The sequence below is a fragment of the Alligator mississippiensis genome, chromosome 7, assembly GCF_030867095.1.
Source record: "Alligator mississippiensis isolate rAllMis1 chromosome 7, rAllMis1, whole genome shotgun sequence".
Lineage (NCBI taxonomy): Eukaryota > Metazoa > Chordata > Crocodylia > Alligatoridae > Alligator > Alligator mississippiensis.
In genome coordinates this window covers 36684452-36707347 of record NC_081830.1, presented here as the reverse complement: position 1 = coordinate 36707347, position 22896 = coordinate 36684452, and the positions used below count along the sequence as shown (strand labels likewise).

The 22896-nt window shown below is 40.7% G+C and overlaps 1 protein-coding gene across 3 annotated transcripts in view; it reads left to right on the top strand.

Moving 5' to 3' along the window:
* Positions 1-20936, top strand: part of PAK2 (p21 (RAC1) activated kinase 2) — a 78304-nt gene extending 57368 nt beyond the window's left edge. For all 3 annotated transcript variants that reach the window (XM_014596926.2, XM_006267021.3, XM_019499839.2), the window contains exons 10-15: positions 1206-1318; positions 1922-2039; positions 4985-5084; positions 7689-7885; positions 9542-9679; positions 10257-20936. In XM_014596926.2, the coding sequence (XP_014452412.1) occupies positions 1206-1318; positions 1922-2039; positions 4985-5084; positions 7689-7885; positions 9542-9679; positions 10257-10343 (753 nt within the window). In that variant the 3' untranslated portion in view covers positions 10344-20936. The remainder of the gene's footprint in view (positions 1-1205; positions 1319-1921; positions 2040-4984; positions 5085-7688; positions 7886-9541; positions 9680-10256) is intronic.
* Positions 20937-22896: the final 1960 nt, after the last annotated feature.

Below are 22896 nucleotides of genomic sequence, written 5' to 3'. Positions count from 1 at the left end.
CGTTTAAAACCAATTTATATCATGATAACATTGTAATGTATGGCAGGGTTACTATTTATGGTGTGATGGACACCCTAATTGCACCGTAAGTGTAATACGTGCCAGGGTGCTGTTGTCTGTCACTAGACAATAGTTTCAATTCTGGAGGTGACTACACATCGGACCAATAGGGTGTTCTTCCTCTACCTGTTTTGAGTATGAAGACATCTGCTTCTAGCTTTTAGATGAACTGGTGTTCTTGGCAAGAAGAATACAATAGCTACTAACTCCTTCATCTCAAATTTTCATTCTGTGTTTTCTTTCCAATAGTAGTCATTATGTTGATATCACACTGAACTTCTTTGCTCCTTGTCTTGCTTTGCTTTGAAAGTTCAGTGATTTGCTATCCCAGTGCTCAGTCTCTTGAATTGTGGCTTCAGCCTTTGCTCCTCACATCTTGCCACTCTTGCTTCCCAAAACCCAAACACCAGTCTGTTCAGAACAAAACATAAGCAGCAATCTCATTACTTCCTCTTAAAAAGGCTTATGCTGTCTGTCACTTCCCTAAACTACGCACTAACGTTCATTGCCAAGTCTGTTGCCGGCTGCTTATCTGACTGATTTAATGTAGATCCTCTAAACACTTCCCACCCTGTGGCACTATTTATCTGTTGCTCTATTTACTATCCTACAAGTGCACGTGAGTGGTGTAAGTTGCACATTGGTAAGTTAGGATGAAAGCAGAGTTGAGAGCAGGAAATGTAGTTAATGGGAGAAAGTTTGAGGGCATAAAATCAAGCAGGCCTCTCTAGTGTCTTGTCACCTCAGACCCTCTTATTTCTTTTATGCTATAACCCAATTTTTTTCCCCTATCCTGCTATAAATTATTCCTGCCTGCACCAGCAATGACTTTTTGATGTGTAATTTAAGTCACTATTTGTCACTTCAGGGCAGCAAGCCAGATGCAGAATTGTCAAATTTTCTCTTTCTGCCTTACTGACCTGCTACGCATTTTTAACCACAGTGCTGAACCCATGTTTGTATATTGCTGGTACGTAGCAAGTTACTGAACAATTTGACATGGCATCCCTTTCTGTAATGACACCTCAGACACTTCCTAGTCTGCTGTCCTCATCACCCAGTTTTAACACTTAAAAATTAGAGTAAACTTAGGTTGTAACTAATTGACATTCAAATTTGTAATTTGCTGCCTCTTCTTTTTTCAGGTTGCCATCAAGCAGATAAACCTACAGAAACAGCCCAAGAAGGAGTTGATTATTAATGAGATCCTTGTAATGAAAGAGTTAAAGAACCCCAACATAGTGAACTTCTTAGACAGGTAAATACTGAGAATGGTTTTTCCCTTTTCACCAGGTGTCAGGTTAAAATTTTGGAATCCTCACATTCCTGGATATGCCTGCCATTCCTGTACCTCAAATTTACTTTTTCTGCTTTCACAAGCAAATTGGATCTTGTGAGAGCTTGTATTGACAGCTATCCAAGAAGAAGCTGAAGGCTATTGCATTGTGTGTACTATTGGTGACTCGTTACTAAATTGATACCCCCAGAGAAGATGAGAAAGGACTGGTGCTGCTGAAAGTGCCCTGTTTTAGATGAGGTGGAAAATGGCACCCTGCCCAGCTAGCCAGTAAATATTATTTAACATTTTGATATGAGTAGGTGTTCAGCTTTAAAGCCTGAATTCCTGGCTACATAACAAAAATCAACTTTCTGTGCTACCTGTCCTGAACAATAATAATTATAGAATAATTTTTGTAATATAGAAATAGTACAGAATTTGTATTTTTTGCAGAACTCGTATAGAATTATATACAGACATTTTTATATATATACAGAATAATTTCTTTAACACATTTTTATTTTTCAGTTTGGATTCTCATTTAATACCAAATGAGCGTATTCTTTATTTTCTGTATTGTAGTTACCTTGTAGGAGATGAATTGTTTGTTGTGATGGAGTATCTAGCTGGCGGGTCACTCACTGATGTTGTCACGGAAACATGCATGGATGAAGCTCAGATTGCTGCTGTTTGCAGAGAGGTGGGTATTTTTTGTTCATAAAAGTTTTAAAAGCACAGTCTTTCTTTCACGTTTTTTGGAATATTTACCTTACAAGTCAGTACAAGAACTGATGATATGTCCAGTCTGTATTTAACGTCATTAATGATGAAAAGAGAAGGGCAGTAAGCAATGCTTTTTAACTAAATTTGAAGATGAAAGCTAATTGGGAAGAACTGACACAAGTGAGTACAGAAAGCACACTAAGATCACAAATAGCAAAATGGGATTCACTCAAAAAATGCAACCCGAAAACGGAAGAAAAGTAATTCAAAGAAGATTCTCAATGAGAGACCAAACCTAGAAAGTGGAGTGCAGAGAGAGGGGAAAAGTGTGATTACAAATTTATGCTTAATTTGTTGTTTGTTATATAATAAAGCAGAAGCAGGAAAGTCAGTAGAGTTCTGGACTGATTACATAGAAGCTCAGATCATGGTGTAAGCATCTTTTTTTTTTTTTTTAACATCTGGAATATTGTGTTCAGTTCTAGGCCCAGTATCACATTAATAGAAAGTTGTTGATAGATTGGATACGATTCAGAGGAGAGCAATAAGAAGTTTGGAGTGAATACTTTATAAAGAAAGATTGTTAAGGCATAAAACTATAAGCATTGAGATGGTACAAATCAAGAGAAATCTGGATTTATGTAAGAGTACAGTGCAAAGTGTAATCAGAGTTGAAAACGCAGGAAGACTAGATTAGAGAGCTGAACCCAGAGTGTTTCAGGCTGTGGAAACAGTCTCCAAAATAAAGAGGTGGCATATCCATTGCATAGAATGTTTAAAGTAGACTAGACAAACCACAGGAAAAAATCCTATGTTGGCATGGGGATGGGTTGGATTACTGTGCCTTTTTCCCTCTCCAGTAGGTTGTTCTCTAGTTCATGCAGCCCTGGAATTATGCGCAGCCAAAATTTCTTTGTGGGTTTCTCAGATATTTTCCGAACAATAACTTTTATAGCTGTAAGCTTTCCTTATAGCTATAATGGTCTCAGATACAGATGATGTAACCTCTGAGCAGAAGTCAGATATAGCTGACATCACATCTTTTATTTTATTTTTTTTCCTGTTGCCCTGAGTCAGTGTCAGTCCAGTACAGACTCAATTTATCATCACGGTAATTGCATTGCTTACTGTGCAGGAGGAAGGCATCGTTTTTAAAAGCCAGTTAGATTGAATCAGAGGGGTATCTGCTTTGATGACTCACTAGAAGGGATGGTGCAGAAAACAAGCTTGTACCTTAACATGTATAGACAGATAATTATTTCCTGAGAATCAGAGTTGCCTCACTTGAAAATACAGGAAGAACAGTAACTGCTGGCAGTAAGAGAAAATAAAATTTCCCAGGGTAGGTCAAATGTCAACAAGAACATGTGGAAAAAAATACTGTTGCTCAGATATTTCCAATTTACTGTTATTTCATGTATATTTTATTTTCCAGGGAGTTTGTCTTGTTTATCATTTTTTCTGTGCCAAATCGTTGCTCTTTTTGGTTCCATTATAGTAGTAGCCTTCAAGGGCTGAGCAACCTTTAGGGAAATCCAGTTCAAATATGAAAGTATTCTTCAAATTCTGTGTGAGAATTTTTAAGTAATTTCAAAGTAAAACTTGCCTTTTTTTTAAGACATGCAGTTTTTAGCACTTACAAAGCAGATGTTCGATGCTAAATTCCCAACCTATGGGTATTACCTTTTAATAGCTAAAATTTCCAGAGAAGGTCTTAACTCATAGCAGCAGTATAAATAGTAGAAGAAAGGATCAGTGAAGGATGTTGGAGTGCTAGCCAGTAGAATCAGTGAAGAGGTGTCAAGGATGGCTACCAATCAAAGTGATTTCCATAAAAATCATCTAACTAGAAAAAACAGTTAATGTCTTTAAGGAGGAATTTGTTTGGCTCCGCAGTTTTAATCTTCTGAAGACATGATTTTGTTTTGTAGATTTTGAGAAGTAAAAATCAAGCCATGTTTGAAGAAAATAAGGTGAAAACGTTTATGTTATGAATTAATATCAGTCTGATTGGAAATTTCCTTAACTTGTATAGTTTCATCGCTTCCAAGATCTATACTGTTCTTTGCTATTCTGTATTTTGAATAGATGTTAAAAAAAACTGGGCAAAAGGTTTAGACTTAGTGGCTTCAAGACCAGCTTCACTTCTAGATCTCATTAAGATTCTACAGAGCAAGCTAAGACTGTGGAGAGGAGGGAACATTTTAAAAATATCTATATAAATGACAAGTACACAATTTAAGTACAGTTCCCACATTGAAGTGTAATTGTAAACTGCATCCAACTCTTTGAGTGTGCAAGAAGCTGCTCAACGTTTGATTCAAAATTTGTACTTCCAAGGATAGTGGTTCAAGATAACTTTGTAAAATCAAAACTACTTTTCTAAATTAAGCAAGGGCACTAATATTTAATGAGGAAGTTCACTCAACTTTTCTAAAGTTCGCCATGTTGTGTAAACTGCATTTTACAATGAAAAGTAAAATAGTTTGCATAGTACCAGAGGTTGTAAACAATGAAGCATTTTACGTTTCAGTGGGATTCCACCAAACCAATCCTATTAGTTGATCAGGAATAGTCAATAACTCAAAAGCTGTGGAAAAAATGACACTTAGCTAGGTTAGAGTGCTTAAAATCTTTGAATGATGTGTGGCCTGTTTAGGACGTTTATTGTTCATTCTGAGATGCTAGTAACAAGAAAATAATTCATTCTTTGGGGCTGAAGAACAGTCTGACCTCCATGATTTTCAGATGTTAATATTGATGTTTGTTGCTCAGCTCTTGAGCTTCCTCTGCTGGATACTTAAAGAAATAACTGCTACATTTTTGTTTGGAATGCTATTTCTGCACACAAACATTGCTTTCATGTTAATAGTAAAAATTGTTTTTCATATGATCAACATTGTTTTTTTTCCTTCTGTACAGTGTTTGCAGGCACTAGAGTTTCTGCATGCCAACCAGGTCATCCACAGGGATATTAAGAGTGACAATGTGCTTTTAGGAATGGATGGATCTGTTAAGCTCAGTGAGTACCTGATAATTATTTTCCCCTGCTTTCCCTTTTAAATAAATTTGGCAATGGCAAGTATACATTGATAAAAGGATAGTTGACAGTGAATTTCAGAAATCAAATTTTTGCGATGAAGAACAAATTTTTACACACAATATTTGATTTCGTAATTCTGAGCATCTGAAAGTTATTGGCTGCAAGTGTATCAAGCAGGAAGGATGGTTACGTAAACTCGCTACCACATGAATGCATTTGTTAATATAAGTTAGCCTGCAATACTGTAATATGAAGTGAGGCAAAGATGCCAAAGATTGCAAGAGAAGAAAGCTGGGGCTTATTACAGATGCATTACAAGCTCTTTATATAGTGCAGAGTTTTGTAAATTATGACAGTCTGTTTACAAGGGCAACCACAACTTGAATATTGCACCCGATGATACTGCATTTATGTTGCAGTTAATATCTAAAGGGTGCAACCAGGCTGGGTTTCACTTTGATGGATTTTGCGTTTGTAACAGTTGATGAAACTTGCTGAAAAGTGAACCACCGAAGTAAAACATAGAATCTTGTTGCACTCAGTTGCGTATGGTGTATTTGACAGCTCTTTGCATATAGTAAGTCACTTCCTCCCATTGGTTGCATGCTCCCTGAAGCAAGTGGGGTAAGGAAAGCATCTCAAAATTGAGAAGTGAATGTAAAACCACACAAAGAATTGTTAGAAATGCCTAGTAGGACAGGCATATTTACCCACTGAACACCTATAACCATGCTAAGTACTACATACATACCTAAAATAATATGGAGTGGCATTTTCTCAGCTGCTTATGGGATTTGGATGGGGAGCAACTTTGGAAAGTTCTGCCAGCGCTCAGTTTCCTAAAGAGCTTTCAGTCTAATCCCAGCCATTGGCATTTTTTTAACAGTGTTCACAAGCTGTAGTGGGGAAGTGCAAGTCAAGGCTGTAAGATAATGTGCAGTTGAGAGTGTAGAGGGTCCTGTTATGTTCACAAGGCTGTGGATGTTTTTACAAACTGAGTATGTGTGGGACTGTTTTTAATGAGGTGATAAGTAGATGGAGACTATCATATGAATATGTGAGTGAAAGAAAATAGAGAAGAGAAGAAAGCTAACAGAGGATAGGGAAAGTAAAGAAAGGACAGGGACATGGTTAAGGATTGGTTTGGAAAGGAGCAGCTGTGAAGAAGAGGTAGCCCTTGAGAGGGTGAAGATGACTGAGGCAAATAGGCACATGAGGTAAGGACAAGCACATGTGAACTCTAAAACCTTGCTCTAAGAAGCAGGTGACACTGTAACAAGTATATCAGTTCCTTATTGGTGAAACAGGGTGGATAGGCTGTTATCCTCCCTTTGATTTGCAAGGTAGGTCTGTAGTGAGAAAGTTGGTACACACCGGAAAGTTGGTACACAGGCCTATTCTAAGCTTCTGCAGTCCTGGTTTCTGAAAAACTGGTGATGTGGGCTCTTGTCTAAGAGAACAGGTTAGCCAGCCACTTGCAGGGTTTCTGAGCATGGTTTCAGTCTCAGAATCGGTACTGTGGGTGACAGTGTCTTTTAGGATTTCTTACTGCTGGCCCGTGGAGATGGGAAATGGGTGAGATACCACAGCCAGCAGCTGTCCTTGCACAGTCTACAGGGTACACTGAGACCTGTCCTCAGTCTTAGTGGTTAATGTTTTTCCACTTACTATACATTGATCACTACATTTTCTTATTCCCAAATAAAATAACACCCAAACACTGTTAAAATTTTTCAGTGGTGAGGCCACCTAACTTGCGTGTATATTTTGGAAAACTGTTCTGTGTTGAAGAGTCTTTATTTTTTCTGTGTATTATATCTGATCTGACCATAAGAAAATACATTTCTCCATGAGGTGGAGACCCTGAATGAACCAACAAAATGAGTCTGGTTTGCTGTCCTCTTCAGCAGTCTCTTTGTCCAAGTAAAGATGGTAGTTTTCCAAGCTTTTCTGGTTGAATAAACTTGCTTAAGCAAGATCACAGTAGCTTCCTATATCTAAAGGTTCATTTCCATTCAGATATCGAAGCTGGTAACTACAGAAATACATACTGAAATAATTTGTCTAGTAGTGCAGGAGGTGTCATAGTTGCTTCACCGTATTACACAGCTTAGTACAAAGCTGGTATGAGTACACAAAAATATTTTCCCATAGGCTCAGCTTAGTCCCTTTTTGTCTGTTAACAGTCTGGTCAGTTTGAAGAGGAATTAACAAGAACATCTCTCTTTTATAGAACACCACAAATAGTCTGGTTTAAAAAAACAACCCCAAACCTAAAAAAAACAACAACTCCCCCTCCCAAAAATGAATAAATACAAATGAAGCCCCTTTATTTTGGAGGAGTCCACTGATGTATATAAATCATTTTGCATAGGATATATATTTACACCCATTTGTAGTTGGATTTCTTGCTGTAATGTGGAAAGTGCAGGAATCACCTTACATGTCAAAGGCATAGGTGCGAAAGTTGTATTTTTCTGGAAATGGAAAGTCTCCCTGAAAACAAGTGAGACTCTTGAGATGGGGTTTGCAGTAGAAATGGATGCACTAACTTGTGCTAACTTTTTTTTTATTGTCTTGCAGCCGACTTTGGTTTCTGTGCTCAGATCACCCCAGAGCAGAGCAAGCGCAGCACCATGGTTGGGACTCCATACTGGATGGCACCTGAAGTGGTCACACGGAAAGCTTATGGCCCCAAAGTAGATATTTGGTCTCTCGGTATTATGGCTATTGAAATGGTGGAAGGAGAGCCCCCATACCTCAATGAAAACCCTTTGAGGGTAAGAGATCACTTTTAAAGTAGTTACTATATCAGTCTTGCATGTGTATTTGTGGCTCAGGAAGATTACAAAGGGACTTGTGACCTTTAATTCCTAGGTTACTGGTTTGAATTTAAACATGTTTCAAAGTATTTGTAAAGGCTTGTAGCTGCTGGCTGTTTTAATAGACTTACCATATTTCCTAATGGACAGTTATCTATGTTAATGAATCTGTGGTGATTACTACTGGTATCTTGTCAAAAGAAATGATAACCTAGTGGTTATCATCCTGAGAGATGATGTTTCTTGGAAGACAATTGAGATGTCTTAAACTGTGCCTGTATTGTACTTAAATAAAAGACTTCACTACTGAGCGGTGCCAGTCTGCTGCCCAGAGCAAACTGCCATCACTTAAAAGTAAATCCAGTTAAATTTTAAGAATACAAACTTATGCAGTACATTCGAACAGACTTGTCTTCCCTTTACATATATGCCTCTCATGATGTCTGTCAGTTCAGTAATTTTAAGTATCTCCAGTTACCTTGCTAATAACAGGTGTCACAGATAAAGCAGTGTAAGTAACACTCTTACAGCACTCTTCATCGTGGCTGTGGAGAAACAGATTGTCTTCCTTCTTCCTCTCTGGACCAAGACATTGCCCTTCTCCTTACTGGAGGGATAAAAGTTTACATGTTTGAGCATAAATACTTAACCACATTTGGTGTATGTAGCAGTCTGTTCAGTTTGTCATATACAATCCCCTCTGTCTTACCACACCCGTGATGGGAGTCATTCTTAATGCTGCCAGTTATTTTCTAGTATTGTTCAGTGATAAACAGGGATCTGGGTTTTCTGTTTCCCATGGGAAAACTGAGTAAAGCATGGGTCCCCCTGCGCCCTGGGAGTGCGCGCCACAGTGGGGAGCTGACCTCACCTGAGCCCACAGCAGAGGTGGAGGGTGGGGGAGCCGGGCTGTGCTCCACTGTAGCAGCTGCCACCTCCTCCTGGGGACAGGGGGCTGTGGACCTGGCTCCCTGGCCCCATAGCCCTGGCAGCTAGGAGCACTCTGGGAGGGCTGGGGAGCAGGGGCTGTGGGTGGGGAGTGAGGGGCACCAGCAGGGCTGGTAGGGCTGTGGGTTAGGGGCTTTAATTTTAATCATGGATTTTTATCAGAGAATTTGTAATTTTTATCAGGGAAAACCAGGATCCCTAGTGATAAATTGTTTAGAGCATCACTCTTGGCTTTATATTTACTTTACTTAGGCTCCAAAGTGTATAGCAGCATGCAGTATATAGTCAATTAGGAATCTAGGCTGCATGTCCCTCATGCATTTCATGTTTTATCCCCTTTAGTAGGAAAATCTTTTGCATGCATGTGTTAAAGTCTACAGTTTGCTTCCCACAAGTCTACCAGGGGGTAATGATTACATGGGGGGAGGGGGAGAAGCAAAATCCCATTTCATCAAATGCATCATATTTGTATTAGGGGGTGGCTATCCAAGTTGGAGGTTTCCTGAAGTATCTGAAATGCTGTAGTTTAGCACTTGATCTGTCCAGCTCCTTATTTGTCTAGGTAAATTTCCTTAAGTGCTTAGCTTTATTCTATCTTCAAGTCAAAATACATGTTTCAGAATCTTAAAACATGACTTGGTTGTAACAGGAGCTCTCTTTTTGCAGGCTTTGTATTTGATAGCAACTAATGGCACACCAGAGCTGCAGAACCCAGAGAAACTGTCCCCAATATTCCGGGATTTCCTAAATCGTTGTTTGGAGATGGATGTTGAAAAACGAGGTTCAGCCAAAGAGCTGTTACAGGTAAAGAGGAGGGTGTTAGAACTTCCTGATGACCTGAGAAGAGGCAAGCATTAATATAAGAGGTCATCTTATGCTACCCATGGTTGTGGGTTGTCATCAGCTTTTATAGTCTTCCTACCAGATGATTGTTTAGTAGAAGGGAGCTGGAGAGAAGCACAAGTGGCAGAACGGCAACAAAATCTGACTTTGTTGAACAGCAGTCAGTGCTGTCTGTATTTTGCCATTTGTAGTTTTGTGACTGCTGCGTACTGAAGTGGAGCATATGTAGCAAACCTGGTGGGATAGAGGGGGAGAAATGTTAGAACAATGATTATCTCTGCTTTGGGAAATGGTATTGTAAAAGAGATGGCAAGGGTTACCCAAGTATGTGATGCTAATATGAGGATGAGGGGCTATTAGATAATCTTATGCCTTATTTCATTCTGTGGGCTTGTCCCTTCTTTAGGATCAGCACATTGGCAGCATTGTGAAGTGCTTTTCATACCTTGGGTTGGAAAGTGCTATGTTAATACAACAGTTTATGTTGGGTTTTACAGCTGTGGCTTTTACTTACTTACTGTGTTTCTCTTCTTGTCAGCATCCTTTCCTGAAACTGGCCAAACCTCTGTCAAGCTTGACGCCGCTGATTCTGGCTGCCAAAGAAGCAATGAAGAGTAACCGCTAATATTGTTGCCATGACCTTCAGTTTTTTTTTTTAAATCTTTATAATATATGAAATTGTTACTCTTGTTAGGGGGGTGGAAAGAGTCTGCAAAAGGGAAAGTTCTTACCCAGAAGAAATCCAACACAAACCACGGTGACTTTCTAGCCCTTTCTAGGGTCCCAGAGGAAATGTGGACTGTATCGCTGGCCTTTCACCTTTTTAGCAGACAGCCCAGGAGTGCTACTTACTCCTGGGGTTTTAAGGGTTTTTTTGATGACTTCACTGTTACAGTTCCCATTCATTGTGCCCTCTTGGGTACTTTCAATACTTGAATGACAGATTCAAGCTTTCAGAGAGAGGCATTAATTTTATCTGCTGATCTCTTTCCTTCTCCCTTTTACCTGTCTTTCAAATTGCTCTGGGAAGCTCACCGTATGACTAGATTAATAGCAAGTGGGACCGAAATGTGAAGGTACATCTTATCTCTCTCTCCCTTTCTGTACAGTTTAGCTAACTGTACTGTAAAAAATAATGACTCAGTTACTTAAGAAATTGCAACTTCCTTAAAAGAATGTTTTGCTTTTTAAGAAGAGTATGGGGAGAGGGGAAAGAGAAGAGTTCGACTGTGTTCCTGTTCTGTGGCTATGCTCCACAGACCTTCTTAACCTAAGGTAAAAGAGGCTTTTTGTGTAGAACTTTCTTGGTTGGTCACATTGTCAGAGGTCAGGTTGCCAGTACGGGGTGAGAGAGCAGATGATCAGTTTATGATCAAGTCATCAGCTGAGAGTGGGGAGAACTGAAGTCCCAACTGTCTTCCTTTCTGCTCTGCTTCCCACTGTTAGATTTTTTGGCCAAAGGCTTATGTCAATGTCTTGCATGGTGTGGTGGACAGTTTTAGAATAAGTGTTGTCTCTGATCTCTAACTCGGATGTGGGAGTTTTGCTGGTGCCTTTGCCTTTTTTTTACATTTCCCTCCTTTGTATCAAATATGTTTTGTATATGTTGTAATTTTATCTGCAAAAAGGCAAATAACGCAACAACCATGGAGTTGTCAAAATTTTAAGTATTAGAGCTATTTTTTCCCATTTTATATGTGCCCTGTTTCTACAAATGTAATCAAAAGAACAAAATTCATCGTATCTGAGGACACTGAAGATCCAAGATTTTTTTGTAATTCAGACAGAAGCTTATGAACATCTGGAAACACCAAAGTGCTGTTCTGTGGAGAGACAGCCAATTTGAGTGGCTGATGTGTAACTGGAGAGACATATATCATGTTGGCGCTTTTTCTCTAAAGACATTTTTACCAGCTAGGATGGCAGAAGACGAAAAGCTTAATACAAGAAAAAGTACCTCCTTGTAAGAGCTAGCGAGTAATGTGAATTTTTAGGTGCCTATTTAGGTAACAGTAGCAACTGTGGGAAGATTTCCTCCTCCCTGGCTTCAGCCACTGAAATCACTGTGCATTTATACCTACGGATTATTTTGATAAGGAGCTGTTTGTAGTTGTAATGTGCCAAATGATACATGTGCAGGAGTTGCCATCAATTTGGTGTTAAGCAATGTTGTTGCATTCCTAACAGGCAGTGTGTGTCCAAGTAGAGAATATTGCTTGTGGAATGAGAGGAATCCATTTGGGTTGTGACAAAGGAGATTGCCTAAATGAGTTTTGCATGCACTCTTTTTGTTGTGGGAAGGTAGAAATCTTTCTTCTCTGCAAGCATAATGTCAATGTTTTATTGTTGGGATAGAATACCTGTGTTCCCGTGTTTGGTCACCAAGATATGGCGAAATGAAGCCTACGCCTGGAGAACTTCCATTTCTAGAGCCTATACAACATGGGGGTTTCATTCTTTCAGCGTATCTGATCAGTTTTTCTATAGCTGCTCACTAGAAAATTGATTTGCACCAAACAGGGTGCCTGATTCATGTGAGAAATTGCAATACCACATTTCTATTTGCTTTCTTGTAAGTTCTGTTACGTGATATGTTCCTAGCTGAATTACTTTAATAGAGAAAGGTTACATCAGAAGAATAAACAACCCACTTGCTGCAAACCACTAGAATAGTCGCTGTTTAATCCAAGGAAGGGTCATGTTCTAGGCCAGATATTTGAGATGTGCTTCCCCTGTAACAAACTTTAGATCTGTTGAAAGCCATATACACCATAAGCACTAGCATGGCAGCGCCCTTGACTTTAATGCATGTGACTTCTGTTTATAAAAGAGCAACAAGGAATCTTGGGTTATATTTAATTCTTTCTCATCAGTGGTTCCCTGTTTGTCCATTGCTGGCAATGGATTTGGTGAAAAATCAAGCTCCTAGTGCAGGAGTTAAACTTGGCGCTATTATTTGCTTGGTAGCACATCCTGGGCTACCATATAAATATAATTTTGTTCTGAAATTAGCAGTTTTTAAAAACAGGAAAACGTAAAATCACACATTTTTAACTTATTAGTTCACCTTTATTGATAAAGGAAAACTTTTTGATCTTGTATTAGCAAATCTGTCCACATCAGTATCTTTATTTAAGGGGTTCATTTTGAAGTTGTTGGGGTTTTTTTTAATTTTGTTTTTTAAATCAAATCCAGGAGTTTCCAAAGTGCATCCCAGTGCTTCTCAAGTGGCCTGCTGTGGTATTGAACAATGTGACTGAGAAGTGCATACATTTCTCTCTTCTCCCCGTCCCCCAAATCTGTAGCAGCTATATGGTTATACAATTAGGATTTTTTTTTTTTACTTCTGTTAGAAACTTATTAGGAACAAACAAAGGATATTAGTTCAGGAAACAGTGGGAATAATGGTAGGGTTGGATTCTGCAGCAAAGTGTGGAGAAGAGCAGAGCAGTCAGGGAGTTGACAAGAAAAGAAATGAACCATGGGAAGTTGCTGCTCTGTGCTACACTGTGATTGCTGTGCATATAATGTACCAGTGGGTTGGCTGTCACTTTTCTAACTGAACAAGTTTTGCACGTGTCTTCCAAACCTAGTCCAAAAATGTGGAAAAGGGCATTTTTCTGCATAAGGGACCAGGCTAGAACTGTTGAGACAAGTTTTTCTTTTTTGTCTTGTTTCATCCCAGATTATGGCTATGTATGGCTGAAGAGAAAATAGCTAGAGACAGAATGGATGCTGAAAGGGAGGTGTTGCTTCTGTACGTGCTATGATTCCCATATCTCTTACCTTGACATCCCAGGTGATTACTGATGTGCTAGAACCCCTGAACCAAGTTCTCAATCAAATATGTATGCAAATAAATACATGTGGGCTCTTTTTACGATGTTAGTTCTGGAGAGTAACAACAGGAAAGGGATGTTCATCTTCACTGCACCAAAACAAGTATAAAGGAAATGTCTGATTCCCAGGTTTTTCTACTATGAAAATGGGAACAGACTAGACTTTGCCACACATAAGCATGCCACTGGGATCACACATTCAGAACTAAATATAGATGTTCATCACATGAGTGTCTTCTGGAGGAAGGGAGCTGTGAGGTGCTCCAGAGTAGTTCTGAATAACTGAACTCCTTTGTCAGAAGAGCAGGGGTGGGAGGTAGATTAGGATACAGCAATAGGTATTTGTAGCTGGGAATGAACAGATTTCTCTGGTCTGCTTTCCTTCTCTTCCTCACTTTGCCAAACAAAAATGGAAGTAAGTGTAAGCTTTCTTCCTTTTTTCTTTCCAAAAACTGTCTTCAGATTGTAATGTTGCCTTCCTTTTGTTTAATTTAATCCCATTCTGTTATTTAATTGTTACTGCAATATTAACTACTGTAATTGATTACTTTGTTTAATAACTGTTCTTTCAGGGCTAGAAATAAACTTTTTAAAAAATGTTTGTTATTTTTCCCCCCTTGAATTTATATCTTTTCTAGAACAGAGTAGCTTAAAAAATAAACGTCTAGGTATCTTAATGGGTCTAGAGAATTATGCTTTATGTTTTATGTAACTTTTGCCACTTTCAAGCATGAAACTTAAGCTTTTCATGAACACTTAATTTTCATTGTGGTAGCCTTTATTTTGAGGGATGCCTCAGCTTATCTTCTGTCTTCAAGACCTTTTTAACTGCTGATCATAGCAGCCACCCTGATAACTGCAAACTGTCCCTGCTGTCAGGTTCAACTGATGAGTCAGTTGTGTCTCTAGCAGATATTCTCAACTGCTGAACCCAGGAGAGCTCCTCCAAACTGTCCTCTGTACTCTTGGTGAGGTGCTCTTTCTAGGAGGTTGCTGCATAAGAAAAACTGTTAGCAAAGAACTGTCTAGACTATCAACACTGCATCTTCCAAGGCCAAAACGCTGTAAAACAGTGGCTCTCAACCTATTTGCCATAGTGGGCCACACTTGCAACTCTCAAAGTGTTGTGTCTTGAACCCACACAACTTCCTGTGTATCCATTTAAAATATGTTTTGCATGGGTTGCAGCAGTGGATCTCATGTGGCCCGTGGGCTTCAGGTTGAGAACCACCACTGTAAAATAATTGTCAATGATTGCATTTGGAATTGATAAGCCAGTTGCCTTGATCAAGCTGCTGGCAGTATGAAGTTCCAGTAATATTATTCCTAACAAACTTGCAGTATTACTTTTGTTGAAGACATCCTTAAAAATATCTCTCTTCAGTGTTATACAGAAAAGAGACCAAGAAGCTTGAGAGCTATCTTTTCATCTGAATAGGAGACTGAATGCACTCTTAGGTCAACATTTGCCTGGTATAGCTCATCTGTGAGAGGAAGTCAGGCCTGGATGACTCTACCTGGGGGTTTAGCATGAAATCAGCAGCACCTGCTGGTAGACTGTTAGAACATTTTATTTTTGTGTTTCATTTTGGTATAACTTCAAGAATTGTACTGAAGGATGGCATTAGAGAAAAAAGACATCAGAGTGAATGACTGTAGGAAGACAAGGTTGGTTTTGGTTGAAATCTGAATGAAGTTTCTATTATTGACTTCTGTTGTTAGTACCAAACTCATGCTGTATGTACAAATTACCCCATATACCTTCATGCTTAAGAAATAGCTTCTTTCCTCCTCACCTGTTTCAGTGTGAGGGGGAAGTAGTAGCCTTCCAGAAACATTTGCAACCTTAGAAAACTGGAGTGTTGGATGCCACAAAATATTCTGCCTTTTCCAGTTGTGTTTACCTGGCAGTAATTTGTTTCACATGTATATAATCTTTGTGAATTTTAATTCATGGTCTGCACTGCAAAAGGATAATCTTGTATTTAATTTCTTGTTTTGTTACTTGAGAGGAGGGATAGTCCAGTAAGTCAAGTAGACTTTAGTGCTCACACCCTGTTAAAAAGAGCAAAGCTTTGCATGCAGGCTTGAGCTGGTTCTTTTAAACTGAAATCAATGTATGGTGACTTGTTTCTGTTTATGTAAAATCTGCTTGTTTCTTGGCTTAATTTAAATCAAAATGAGTTTGGTTTAATCCCATAACAAGAACCATCCACAGCAGTTTGTTTATTAAGCTAAATTGATTTTAAGTGGCACAGTAAGTTTAAAACCTGTGTGTAAACAAGCCGTAAGATTGAGGGATAGTTGAGTTCCTACTTTCACAGTTGCAGTTTAAGCTGGAAAGTGTTTTCCCACACATGATCTTGATTCTCTGGGCAATGACACATTGGTTTAGAGTAGAATGGCTGAATTTTGAAAATGGGGGAAGGTAGAAACTAAGACCCACACTGTTAAACCATCATTTTTCAATAGTGCACAAAGAAAAGCCTATCCATAAACTGAATGCAGTTGATGGGGTGTCATGTAGACACACAGCTACTGTTTATTATTGCCTTGGTTGTCTGTAGTATCGGTTAGTTATACCTGCATTTACCAGCACTATATGTTTACCGTATGTGTGTTCTAAAAGCCTTTGGGGGAAGGGAGGGATTAGTGGCTTTAAAAACCCCCACAAAGAAATCAGAGTTGAGAAGGTGTATGCGAGTATGTAAAAATGCACTGACTCCTGAGATCTCAAGATGTGCAATGTTCTCCTAGCTACAATTTTAATTCTGTGCTTAAGGCTATTTTAAAAACTTTATTTTGCCACTTGCTTGGGTGGTGATGCTTGTGACCCTATTTCAATGTCCTTAAAGATAGTCCCAGCCAAAGTAGCCATCTCTCTCAGTCCAGATGGAAGAATGTGTCTCTTGGAGCTGCATGAAGAAGTCTTAATAGACACCTCCCAGAAGCACATGAATGCAAAACTGCTTTCCCTCATCCTCCCACCTCCTGAATATAGAGAAAAGAAGAGTTAATGGAAGAGGTACCTACCTTGGAGGTGTATTCAGTCATTGTTTCAGTAAGCAGAAACCTGAAATAGCAGAATGACTTCCCAAAAGTTCAACAGTGGTGTGACTCCAACCTGAGGAAATGTTGAACTCAAAGGAAGATTTTTTAAGGAAGTTGTGAACAAATGAGAACACCCTAACTGACGGCAGACAAGACTATAATTGAAGTTACAAAGGATGTAAGTAACATAAATACATAGTGACCAGAGGGTATGGGAAAGGCAATAAGTTGACAGTAGTAAAAGCTCTTCTCTTGAGCTGTATTGCTCTTATACAATCTCCTTTCATGTGTCTCAGCCATGACCTGCAAAGGGACCCCACTTGCATGGGTGAGAGAGTTTTGTGTCCATTTTCATTAGCCCTAGGTCAAGCTGCTGAAACTTCCTATAGAGACTGCATGTTGTAGTGATGTTTGTGGTGTGGAACTGTCCACAAGATACTACCTGGTCTATTGAGGAACTTGAAAAACCACTGAATGGAAGCAATTTTTGCCACCTTTTGTAAATCTGATTCGTGAATATAGAACCTCTGTGTGAGGAAGGCTTCCAGATGTTTCTGGTTTCTAGATGTTTATCCCCCTGTAGAGCAGGTACAAATGACCCTGAGGCTGTGGCAATTGGGATTCGTTCCCTAATTTGAAAAGTTGTGTTCTTTGAGCTCTGTTTCCAAGGGCCTTTCCTCTAGCTGTACAACTTAGATTTAAAACCTGTAGTATACTCCTACTGCCTAGATCAGGGGTTGGCAACCTACAGCTTACGGGCCAGATCCAGCCTGCAAAGGTTTGATCTGGCCTGCAACTGCGATAAGCCACAGGGGAGATTGATGGCATGCTGTGAGTGGGGTGCCAGAATGAAGCCCCCACAACCCCACCGCTGCAGTCACCATTTTTTTTGGCTGATGAATCCACCACTGTCTATTGTCAGACGAAGCAGGGAGACTGCAAGGGAAGCGTTTGGGTCGAGCCACAATTACCTCAGCCTGCTTCTTGTGAAATATTTGCCTATCATCTAGAGTAGTGGGGGAAAGCTTTCTTGGCTGGTGTGCCTCAATTTAGCCTCGCACACTCCCCAAGGGCCACTCCAATCCCTTTCCCCTGAACAGTCTGCTGCTCTGTTTTGTTTAGTGCCTTGTGCTCCCTGCTTGATCTGATGCCCTGTTTCTGCTTTCTGCCGTATCTGCCTGCCTCCTCCCCAGTCTGCTGTGTTTCGCGTGCAGAGGATGCCTCTGCCACTTTTGGCCTCTGCGCTGTGGGTTAGGCACCCTTGATGTAGAGGAAGATACTGATCATGCCTAGTATTTTGGTGGTTAAAATGTACCTATTCCCATGCTTGGTGGGATATGTAACCAGAAAAGTGGCTTCTATAGCTATAGGGATGAAGAGCTTGTATCTTCATTAAACTCAGTAGTGCTGCATTCATGCACCCTTTGGGTCCCTCCCAGGGAATGTCCATTGTTCTGGGGATTGAGAGTTTTCCAGATATCCCTCACAAACCAATAACTGGGTCTCCAGACCTAAACTCTTGCTGCATGAGCCTGTTTACAAAAGACTTGGTGTATAGGGTGAGTATAAACATGACCATGCATAGCTGTAACTAGGAATCAAAATTTAGACCCAGCAAAATAATTGAGCTAATTTTAGCATAATTTTATTCCAGGGTTAAGTGTTTTGTTTTCCACTGAGTATTGGTGAAAAGGAAATGGAAGGAAAAGAATAGAGTTGATGATTATTACTTTTCAGTTTATTCAAAGAATGTATATTTTATTTCTTATAGAAGCCTGAGTGCCATTTCCCACTTAATAGTCTCAGTCCCTATCAATGTCATGTGCCTACAAGAAGTACTTAAAATAATTGCAAGTGTTGCAGGCCCCACAGTACATTAGGATAGAAGCTGAGGTTACTCACACATTTCTGCCTTTGGGAAAGGGAGATAAAATGCAGACCATTGTTTGCTGGGAAAGCAAAATAAGTAGGCAGGTCTTACTATATATAAAAGCAAGCACAATTTCTGTCCCAGAGGAATCAAAGGAGGATAAAAGATTTCTGCGTGTTACAGGTTTCCAACATAACTGCCCAGGCGGGAGGAACATGGAGTCATTGATTTTTATTCATATCCATAGCGCTGCCACCATAGATTTCAGTGGGAAGATGGCCATGTTTATCAATAATATCTGGCTTCTTTTGTGTTGATACTTCACAAAAAGGATACCTGTGCTTTTCTGCTGTCTTTGTCTTTTAATCCACGCAAGATGTATTACAGAGTGGCATGCTCTTCTGCTATATGCTTGAGCGGGTATGTGAGGTAAGAAACCCATTGGTTGCAGATCTGTATACCTGCCATTATGTACTTTGGTAATTATCTCCATGAAGTTACAGAGTAACATTATATACTTACAATCTCTCTACTGTGCCTGAGAGAGTTGTACAATTGGAGGATATGCCACACATAATTACATGCTTGGTACAGGAAATAGTTCAGAAAGCCTTTGAACAGTGATTTCCTAAGAAGCCTCTCTCTTAAAGTGTGCCACACAGCAGTTTTACACTTAAATACATGAATTGGCAAGAATAAGAAGGGCTCTTTTTAAAAGGAGCAGGTGTTTTGGATCTTTAATTTTTCAGTCGTGCTGTGTGACCCAAAGCATCATCCCTTTATTTTTTGTTCTAGTGGTTGTTGAAAGGGGAAGTACATTTTTATATTGTCTTGAGTTAGAGTGAACTGACAGAGGTTGGTAGCTTACTCTCGTGCCTGCCGTTTGTAACTGATTAAAATGCCTTTCATTTTAAGGAGCATGGATTAACATCAGTTTCTGTTGACTTGTATGCATCCTACCCCGAGGCTGTCTACGCTGGAAAATTGAATCAGGACAGTAGAGCTGTGTGTTTTGAAAGTGTTTTAAGGTTCTCTGTGTTGTTTTGCATGTAGTGTTGAGCTGAACGATTGTGGCATAAGTCAAGAGATGTGTATAATAGAACTAGTGGCCTCCTACCCAGTCCTGAGTGAAGTCTGGCTTCTACCATGTACTTCTGGTCATGGAGCACAAGTCAGGAGGTGAGGTGCCCATATCCGTAAGTCAGGTGGATTGAGAGGTTCTTGCAGTGATAGACTGCTGCAGTATAGGCAAGGCTTATTTGTCAGATATACTAAACCCTCCCTGGGGTCTTACAACTAAGATACAAATACAGAATGTCACTTCAAGGTGTGCAGGAAATGTTGAGAGATGGGAGAGGTATCTCTGGGCTGTCTTGTCCAGCTATCCACTCTGTCTCCTGACAGAAAGGGGCCTTCTGCAGCAAAGCTTTCCATGGACTTGGTAAGGGAGACCAGGTCTTTGGGAGCTGGGCCCACTCCTGTTTTCCTGAAGACCAGAGATGAAGGGAAGCATTGGTTTAGAGGGAGTGAATGATTTTGAGCTCAGGAATGGTCTATTCTAGTCATTGGTGTAACCAGTAGCCTGCTACAATTAGCATGTCTTTCTCCGAGCCATGCAACAGCTAGCATCTTAAATCTGTATAAGCATTCTTTTTATTGTCCTTTTTTGTATTTTGTTCTTTCCAGACAAGGTTGTGTGGTTGCAGTGCCCCGATCTCCTGTAGTCCTTGTGTGGGGGAGACTTCCTAGAGACTTCCAAAGGATGTTTTCTCCAAGTAAGGACTAGAGGATTTGACTGGCGGAGCAGTATTTCCAGCCTGGGATGCCCACCTGTACTTACACATGCCATCTCCCCTAGGCAGGGACTCCATCAGCTGGTTTTGGATAGAGCAGCCCGGCTGCCGCTCTGTCACGCTTTCCTGGGTAGAGCTGGTGACAATAAGAGGGATTGCAACGGATGCTCCTTTGAATCAAAGAATTTCCAAATAAGTCTTCAATGGGGGTTACCTCTAGGAACAATGTAATGGATTTATCCAGCACACGGACGTTAGATTATGTGTAGAAATGACAGCTGAGCACATGGTGCTTTCAACAGCAATCCAAAGTGCATTCTGAGGAAGAAGGGCACCTTGCTAACATCAGGATAGAGGAAGATGCCCAGGGTTGTCTGTCACTTCACAAAAACACGTGCCTTTGCCCAAAAGATCTTTTTTTCTTTCATCTGCAATAATAAGTGGGAGAAGGGGTCAAGTAGTTCTGCGACTGGTTGAAAATGTACAGTCCCTTTTTTCATGTAATGGTGCAGTCTCCATGTCGCCACAGTAAAAAGGGGTCATTTTCAACTGTATTAAGTGCCTAATCCTCAGCTCAAGGTTGATTTGATACCTATGTCTCTTGGAAAGTTTTTTTTGTATAAAACAAAGTACTAGCAGGAAAATAAAACTGAATTAATACAACAGTGGAGGTTTCTTGCTTTCTTTGTGGATGTTAATGCTCTGGTTACAGTGAGATGCCTAACCAGCTCTCAGTTCCCTCGCATGGGAGTCAGGATAGTCTCTTCTGTGGTCAGTACAATGGGCCCCAAATCCAAAAGAGGCATTTCAGTTTGGCCTTTTTTCTGTGGTATTTTTCTTTCTCCTCTCAGCATAGTATCTGGATACTTCACAGTCTACAATGCAAGTATGCTCCCAATGTCTCTGTGAGGCAAGGACGTCTGTACAACTGGAGACCTGAGAGGAGTTGCTCATTTGGGGTCCACTCGACCACCTTTAATGATGAGCTTGATTTTCACTGGCCCAGGCTTTGCTAGCTCTTTCATTTCATTGTTTACAGCATTCTTTTGAACCAAAAAATTTGTTAGGGGACAACCCAGGCTTTGTTGCTGCTGTTCTGTAATTTAACTGAGCTTGGTAGGGCTCGTTCTGACAGCCTTTCTCAGGAGGTGCTGACTTTATTCTGTTTTCTACCAAACAATTGGCTTGAAGAGCAAAGGGAATTTGAAATACTAATCCACACCTTGCTGCAAAGTGCTTAAGCTTGTACCTACTTAACTCTTGTCCCATGTCTGATGTATCTCTATCTGGAATGGGTTTCCCTCACTTTAAGGGGGTTTTGTATATGCAAATTCACTCATGCAATGACCATTTTTACGCCCAAAATTTGTTATATGCGAGGTAAGTATGTAGTGGGAGGGGTGCGGCACAGCCCAGTAGGCAGGGAGCAAAGTGGAGGGAGCCGTCAGTGGGGGGGGCTGCGCACTGGGGGGCTGCGCCAGGCTCTTCCCGAGATTGTTGGGGGGCATGACCCTGGATCTGCGTGCGGGACGTGAGCAGATTGCTGCTGTGAGCTGGGCCTAGTGGCATCAACGTCTCTTCCCAGTGCTCAGGGCAGGTGGTAGCGGTGCTGGGAAGGCAGGTTAGGGGGCTATGGTGAATTTTGGGGTGGCTGCAGCCCCCTTCTCAGCACTGCCATCGCCTGCCCTGAGTACTAAGAAGAACCTGGTGCTGCCACTGGCTCCAGCCTGCAGCAGCAGCATTCTTTGCCCCCCTGGAGATCTGGGGGTGCATGTAGCTGCAAGAGCCATACTCCCACACCCTCTGGCGTGCACCCACTGTCAGGCTGACAAAAGGTGTTTGTACCCAAAGGCTTATAATTTCCAACTATTTTAGTTGATCTAATAAAAGAGATCAGATTTATCCAAAGAACATTGTCTGCCTATATCCTTAGATCAACATGACTACAACCTATACCTTCAAATCAGCTGTTAACATATAGTCAGGAGGCAGCCTTGTTGCGTCTTTGCTGGCATGCATTGTTTGCAAGTGCAGAAAGGAGCACTGTTTAAACCATTAGAGGCCAACCTTATAGGTAGGAGTGCCACAAATTAAGCTCTGGGCCCTCCCTATGTGTCACTCCAGTCCTGTGCCCAATCTGCTGCTTTGCCCTGTGCTCCCTTCCTGTTCTGCTTTTCTTTCTTTCTGCTTCCTGCCCTATCTGCCACTGTGTTCCCTGCTCCACCTCCGATCTGCCTGGTGTCACATGCAGAGGTTGCCCATGGCACTTGTGGCATGTGCTGCAGGTTGGTCATCTCTAGTTTAAGCCTTCTCCAATTGATCAGTATTTCTGTGGTCTCAAGAGGCATGTAACTGCTCCATGCTTTTTAATTGGTGTACATTCTGTTTTATTCAATATGGGCACATCCAGACAAGCGCGCACGTGCCTCTTGCCCCAGCTCAAACCCCTTTGAGGTGGGGCAAGAGGCATGTGCGCGAACAAAAAAAATGTTCCCTGCGGGGAGAAAATTAGACCCCTGGATATCCAGGCACAGCAGGGCAGAGGCAGGACACGGTGTGGCATGTGGGGACTCTGCACCACACCTAGCTGGGTCCTGCTGGCCCTGGGGCCCCTCTGTTGCCTGG